Raw genomic sequence first — 7,565 nt, 5'->3', positions numbered from 1 at the left:
TGGTGGGCTGTCCTGAACGTTTACCTGGGAGCATCATCATCATCCAGTAGCTGTATTCTGCCCTCTGCTGGCAGGCTCTCTGCCTCTCCCTCTTCAGGCTGGGATGCTTGGGAGTATAAGGTCAGTCATAATTAAGAAAAAATGCATCTTTAGTATACTTGCATTATTGACCGTCCTTTCCAATCATTATGTATTGGAAAAAATAAAGATACACAGTAACTGAATGCAATATGAAATAGCTTTACATTTCAAATAGCCTATAGCATACCATGTTCAAATTATTTTCTATATTAACAAAGAGCTTCAGTTTTCAATAATTTGTTCACTGCGGTTAGGTTAAGTTCAGAACTAGGGCTACCACAGCCAAAGTTAAGTCAAGTTTATGTCCTAAGAGATTCAGAACATCATAACTACAGAATTTCAACAAATAAGCTGACACTCCACTTGAACAATCATTGTAGTTATTTGATGTTTGCTTATTTGTTTACTTAATTATATTTAGTGTTACTGTTTTCTCATACCTTTAAACATTAGCTTAAAACAATAACAACGTTAAAAGTAGGGGGAAATTGAGTGAATTATTGTTTACTTGCCAAGTTACATCTGACATGTAGTTTATTTATTATTTCCAAGCAAATGGAAGTAGAGTGTATCATTGAAAGATGATTATTCTAATGTCATTAGTTCCTTAAGGGTCATTGGGCAGATCTATGGCAAACATGTTACTTTTGAATTTAAATCAAATTTACATAGATGCACTTTATGTCTATCGGCTTTTACGTGATGATTTATTAGTCAACAAAAGTAAATTACAGTTACTGCGGTCTGATTATTAAGTCCCACAGGAATAAAAACATTTGAAATGTTTCAAAGGTCAAGGAATCCTGTAGGACCTATGCATGCATGTGTAGGACAATTATTTTTTTTTCTATGGTACGGCTTTTGTGGTAAATCTCCACATAATTATATATATTATAAGAGTATGGGATCAGAGTTCACCACCAACCTTGGTAAATCTAACATTTGATAGGACGCTACATTAGTCATGTGAACTGGGCGTGGTTTTGGCTGATGTGAGGTCGCTGTTGTCGGGCAGAAGAGAGGATCGCGGCTTCTTTTGAGTGTGTCTGGCTAATTTATTAGTTTTAATTATTTTAGATATGGTAAGTTTTTGTGACGTATTCATGTGTACAACAATGTCCTGTTTCAGTTCTAGCCATACAGTCGATTTGTTTAGTTGAAGGCCTTCGTTGACTTGTGAATCAGTATGCTAGCTAATTGCTGTGCTAACAGTCGTGTTAGCCAAGTTCATATTAAGCCACCTTCGCCTGAAGAAGTGAAAAAGGCGCACTAGCCGCGGCTAGCTAGCAGTAGCTGGGGCTATCCGTTAAATTGTATTTAACATTATTAACTACTAGCTAACGCTAACGATAACTTATTACCGCAGTTTACCAGACTTTTTGCCGATGCTTTTTTGGTAAGTTAGCAGCAACACTACAGTTGGACAGGTCTAAGCTTGCTTGTTCATGTCAATTTAAGTTCGTGTTATACCGAGTTAAAAGTTAGCTAACAATGTAAACAAAAAATTTCGGCCGAAATCTTGTGTGCCAAGGTTATCTTTAGTCACAGGAAAGTAAAAAAGACAAAAACCAAAACACGTAAAGCCACAACGTTAACACAAGCCAGTGGAAACAGCGTCAGATGCTGTTCAAGTTCATAACATGCACATTTCATTTCATTTTCATGGGCTTATAGATCATTGTACTTGACCATGAGCATTCATTGACATGCTGGCTCATAGGTATTTTCCTATCGTTCTCTTAATCACTGTCTCAAAAATGTAAACGTTTTATTTTAAGGATATCCACAAGCCTAGGAGCAGCAACCAGACTTCACCTTCCCTGAAGTTGTCCAATGGCTACATTCTGCCTGAGGGCAAACTGACTCCCAACGCCCTCTTTGTTGGTGGGATAGACATGAAGGTAAGATCAGACTTATTTTGTTGACATTTACACTGCCTGTTTAAAATAAGAAATATGTTTTTGCCCACACATGGCAAAAATGAAAAATGTGAGGAAAAAAAAGGGATAATTATCATTTCACACAAATTAAGACACAGTTGTGTGAAACTAAATTTGATAGGCATCAGATATCTGTTGGGGTTTGTTTAAATGTACACGTCCAAATATCCAGGCCATGGCTGAGCCCTAGAATTGCCATTTTAGATAGAGGTGTCAAGCATCTGTTCTACTTCTTTTTTTTTACCTATCAGTGACTGTTGTGAAGTTAATTGTGTCTCTAGTAAAATATTCAAGGTTTCCTTAATGCTTAAGGCCCATACATTTATAGAAATGAATTAATTTGAAAGTATTATACCACCATAAATTAAATTTTCATTGTCATAGCACCTTTGACAGTGTCACTACTTAAACCCAGCAGATTGATACCTTCAGTTGAATTTTAAATCAAGTGAGGGGAAGCTTGGCACCAAAATACATGTGTAGTTTCATAACACTGTGTAACTTCAACTTTGTGTCAACACATTTGCTTTGCTTTTATTCTATAGAACATGATAAATTGAAGGTGGTCAAGTCAGCTACTAAAATCCACTTAAATCCATTTTAACATTCAGGTGGATGAAAATGAAATGCGGGACTTCTTTGCAAGATATGGGGCTGTTAAGGAAGTAAAAATTATCACGTACCGTGGTGGGATCTGCAAAGGGTGAGTTTTGCTGCTTGCTCAGGTGAAGGTGCTAACCTTTGACTACTCTACAACACTGACTACCTTTTTCAGTTATTCTTAGAGTCAACTGTTTTTACTACAGTGTGTACAGTGCAAATCAGTTTTAAAAATGATGAAAAACAACCATGTAATTATGTATTGTACTACAGTCATGTGACCTTTCATTGTTTTGAGCCATTAACTTTCCTTTTTAAAAAGTATGCTCTCTGCAATTGTTTGTAAGGCCCTTTTTAGCAGCATGAACGCAAATGCATCCTTGGCCACACTGAGGGATCGCCTTTTCTACTGACGTCCTCAGTCTAATTAGTCCCGTCACAATTTCATAATGAACCTATGATATTTTACTATTTCAAATAGCTAAAACCATATTTCATTGTAGAGCTGTAGGCAGCAAAATGATTCACTCAACCTCTCCTTGCCCATCTCTCTCGTTCTCTCTCTCACACACACACACACACACACACACACACACACACACACACACACACACACTGATAAGGGACCCGTCAGATCGCCTATAACACATACATGTTTATTTGTATATATATTTGATCACAAGTGGTCACTTGAGACGTAGTTTAATGCCAGGTGTGAACTGACATGCTTGGAGTTGTCCACTTGTGATTGGATCACTGAAGATGCATGTTAATGCCAGGTCTGAACAGGGCCTTGTCTGCAAGTGTGTGTGTAAACTGGGGGATTGTTTATATACATAGCAGTTTTAAGAATATTCATTAGCTTATTTTGTAACTTGTTCTGAGCTCTAATTTCTTTTTTCCATATTTTACATTGAATATTGGTATTGAGTCAGTGTACTTTTGTATAAATTTAGTTGTGTCTCTCCAGGTATGGCTTTGTGTACTTCAGTGAAGATGTCAACATTCAGTCAATCATTGAGGTGAGTGGATCTCTGTCTGCAGCTCCCGTTCTATTATTTTTAATTTCCAACTGTGAATAATATTTCCTCTGTTCATATTTTTTGCCATAGCAACAGATCAGTTTTAAGGGCCGAAAACTGAAGCTGGGCCCTGCTATCATGAAAGAAAGGAGCTCCCGTATGTATTCTGATGCACTTCAGAACAACTTCATTTGAATGTTTGATTCTCAGGGAAAATAAAGATGTTGCTATTAAATATACACTCCATACTCTCAATTTGATTTTGTTCTTCATCCAGGGTCTATGCCATCCCGTCTGGTTGGCCCAGCTCCTTGGATGAGCCCCACCCAGTACTTCTACTGTGCTTGCTGCTCACCCGTAGGAGGGGGTATGGCACAGCCTTCGCCCATACTCAGTAGCAGCAGCCCCTACAATCAGGTAACACACATACACATAGACAAGCCATAAGGAATCTCATTTCAGTAGGCAGGCAGACTAAATCAGAAAAAACTAAGATGTCAACCAAGTAAACACAACATTGGGTGTGTGGAATTAGTAATGCTGCCACTCACACCTTCCTATTCTCTGGTACACTATGTAAAATAAAATGAACCTTATTTTATCTGACGGGAAGTTGGCTGATTATCACGGCCAGGAATAGAGGTGCAAGTGAGAACAATCCATCAATTTACATTTCAATTTACTAGAAAGGATAAAAAAGTTGGCTATGGTATGATAAATGTTATTGCTAATAATATCCAAGATATTGAATTATTCAGACAACAGCAACTTTCAAAAACATCAGCAGTTAATAACAATCCTTGCAAGGACACTAAAATGAAGGAAAGAGTTAGTTACTGCTGCAGCCTTTCAGTCTGTTTCAAGATTTTCAGTATATATTTAAGATCTAATAAGATCTTAGCACTGTCTGCTATGTAAACCTCTCTGTATTGTAATTTAATGTGTTCTCACTGGCTCTCCTTGCAGCCGTACTCCTATTCCAACTTTGGAGGGGTGATGATCCCGCAGATGCCAATGAACTACGGACAGAACGTCTATGCCTACCAGGTACATGCACACACACCCACACACCAATTAGTCAGCAGCATCCTGTGCAGGGTCTCCCAGGCTCTGCACATATGCTCCTGCATATGAAATGAAGGGCTCCACCTGTTCCTGCCTACCCCACACTCTACACCACCCCCCCATCCCTCCCTCCGTTAGACGTGAGTCTGGGTTTGCCTGTTGCCCTTTGTTTGACCGCTGACCCCTCTCCCCCCACAAGCAGTACACCCCACCTCACTGGACGGCGGACCAGAGGACACGGCCTGTCAATCAGGTGACTCTGCATTTACTGGGAATAAGAGTAGATGTCAGTGTAATTGTGTTTCAAAGCAACTCAAATCGCTTGTCATGTGAGAATCTCACATGACCTTTTTTCAGGCCAGTGGGCTGAAAACATTGCATGCACCTTGGAGAATTTCAAAATCCACTTAATTAAATGTTTGGTAAATGTTTCTTAGATTGAATAATGTTTTATTTGTGTATTAATTGGTGTGTTTCTTATTAAATTGTTGACTTTTTGGACAGTCATTGTTTTTTTCCCTTAGTGTTTGTGGCAACAAATTGTTCACAAACTGCAGTGGCAGTGTTTGCCACTAGATGGTGTTATCTGGCCAACATTGACATCTTGAGGAATGAACTATAACATTCAACAGTAAATTCATCTGTTTTCATCTGATCATGTACTTGACTATTTGTGGCACTTGTAATGTTTTTGGGAGCTTGTTTTATGGCAGCTGGTGATGTATTTAAAGCTTCTGTAATATTTCTCTCAGCTAGCTCATTTTTGTAATGTTACACTTCCTTTCTAGAGCTTTGTGGACTGTGGAGTCCAGACTATGTTGACTGTGCTGTAGTCCACAGCCACTGAGCCTCCTGCCAGGTAAAACACTGCTCAAACAAACAAAACGCGACCATGCCAGGGATACTGTAGATAATGGTGTGTCAAGGGAGGCTAAGAGTCTGCCCTCCTTTTCCCAAGAAGGAGGAGGTTGTTATGTTCAGTCACTTTATGGTTTATTTGGTTGGGGGAAAAAACAGCATACAGATAGTTCTCCATTTCTCTTCTTGTCTATCCCTGTTTAACACAATGCTGCTCCTCCATCTATGATGTTTTGCAGTCATGCCCAACATTAGTCCATTAATTTTCTGTCCCCAGCTTCCCTTCTTCTCATTCTCTTTGCTACAGTTACATAAACACACAGCAAATCTCTGGAATTTGGTTGATTAAGTTTTTGAATGACCAACACTTTTAAAAAAAAGGCTGTATCTTGATTTGGTGTGTAATGGATGGGGGGGGGGGGGCATAATTTTCTTGCCATAAGAGTTTCTGTCTTCTGTTCCTTCAGATACAGGCTACAGTGGCTACACTGAGTCAAAATGCAGACAGGATGACATCTTGATGTTCCGGACGGCTGGAAGCGACCCACCTCCTCAGACTGTTTTCGGTGTGCCCTCCTTTGTCTTCCCTTCCCTCAATTTCTGAGACCCATTTTAACACCAGACTGCAGGAGCTCTTGACTTTAACTGTACTAGTTTAATCACAGTCACTTTGACCACAACTGGTAGGGTTGACCTGTGCTGTGTCAGCTGCTTTTAACCCACATGGATCACCGTAACAATCGCACAGGAAGAGCAAAGCACCCTCACTGTACCAGCTGATAGATGGGCTCACGTTCTTTATTCTTTTTTCCTTTGTTAATTATCCCAAAGAAAAGATGGAAAAGACTTTTAAGCTCACCCTTTGTGCCTATTTATATTTTATGTTTTATTATTTATTTTTGGTATTATTTTAAATGTTTGTTTGTTTGGGGCTTTTTTAGCCTCTGTAAGGGCTCTCTGTACATAAAATCTATGTTTATATACATTGTAACAATGTCTTGACAGCAGTCTGGTTGTTTCAGCATTGGAGTATGCTTCTTAAACTCCAGTTCAGGTCTAATACTTATCTGATTAGAGTTTTCATTAACTTGTACTAGAGCATAAGGGCACTTGGTCATTACATTAATTTCAAGCATTTATTTTTTGCTCTATTTTACTTCATTGGGTGTCGGTCAAGGTGGGAAATGAAAGGCAGTTTTGTCACATGATAGAGCCTCATCAGTATCACTGATCTCTTGTCTTGGTCAAACACCAGAGTTTTCGAGCTTAGTCGTGGCGCACTGATCATCTGTGTGTGTTACTTTTCTAAGCTGTCCCATCCTGTGACCGCTCTTGATCGAATGGTTCCACGGGTTCACGCTCAAGGATAATCACGGCATCAATTTTGTTTCCCATTTCTCATCAATCAACTTTTATTTAGGGGGCAAAAAAAAGTGGAAAGCAGTTGTAATCCACTTTGAAAATGAAGGACATGATTTAAAGTAAAGGTGCTCTATTACATCTGATTGGGGAAAATGCTCACTATACATGGTTCACTTTATACTGGTTCATTGCTACATTTTGGGTTTTAATCTAGTCGCAGGTGATCTTACAGGAAGCATTTTACTGACATTGCAAGTGTGACCAATACTTTTTTATACATTTTTTTTGTCAGTGCACTTGGTATGTCTTAAGTTTAATTTTTGCAGGAGCTTTGTATGGAGATGCACATTTGGTGTATGGTACACATCACAGGTTTTGTTATCCTTTGACCCAGTTGGTTGTAGTTTTATATGGGCATTGACCTCAGGGTCTCCTGTATGCAGACATCTGATTGTATTGATAGAATTGTTTTGTTCAGAGAGCCTAGACACCACATTTGTAAAGTTCGGGTTCTTGTTAGTGTTTTGCGGGGTTTGGATATTTCTGTTTTGAAAAATAAAAGTTGAAACTGTTATCATTTAAGCTGACGTTTTCATCGCATCATTTCGAACAGCGGTTGTGTGTATTTTCAGGAAAG

General features: G+C 38.9%; 1 protein-coding gene across 3 annotated transcripts; it reads left to right on the top strand.

Moving 5' to 3' along the window:
- The first annotated feature begins 1,005 nt into the window (after positions 1–1,005).
- dazl (deleted in azoospermia-like) lies at positions 1,006–7,515 on the top strand. 3 transcript variants are annotated; one of them, XM_071500071.1, is made up of 10 exons: positions 1,006–1,163; positions 1,860–1,982; positions 2,633–2,724; positions 3,592–3,643; positions 3,734–3,800; positions 3,921–4,060; positions 4,610–4,690; positions 4,911–4,961; positions 5,497–5,567; positions 6,034–7,515. In XM_071500071.1, exons 1-9 carry the CDS (start codon positions 1,161–1,163, stop codon positions 5,539–5,541), a joined length of 654 nt encoding a protein of 217 aa, XP_071356172.1. In that variant the 5' UTR covers positions 1,006–1,160; the 3' UTR covers positions 5,542–5,567; positions 6,034–7,515. The 3 variants fall into 3 exon arrangements, with proteins under 3 accessions (XP_071356172.1, XP_071356171.1, XP_071356173.1); XM_071500070.1 differs by having other exon boundaries at positions 4,908–4,961; XM_071500072.1 differs by lacking the exon at positions 4,911–4,961.
- The last annotated feature ends 50 nt before the right edge of the window (positions 7,516–7,565 follow it).

Source organism: Trachinotus anak, unplaced genomic scaffold (assembly GCF_046630095.1).
Source record: "Trachinotus anak isolate AG129_WGS33_773 ecotype Australia unplaced genomic scaffold, CSIRO_AGI_Tana_v1 ptg000016l, whole genome shotgun sequence".
Classification (NCBI taxonomy): domain Eukaryota; kingdom Metazoa; phylum Chordata; class Actinopteri; order Carangiformes; family Carangidae; genus Trachinotus; species Trachinotus anak.
The sequence above is the reverse complement of the archived record's forward strand: the minus strand, read 5'-3'. Positions and strand labels throughout refer to the sequence as shown.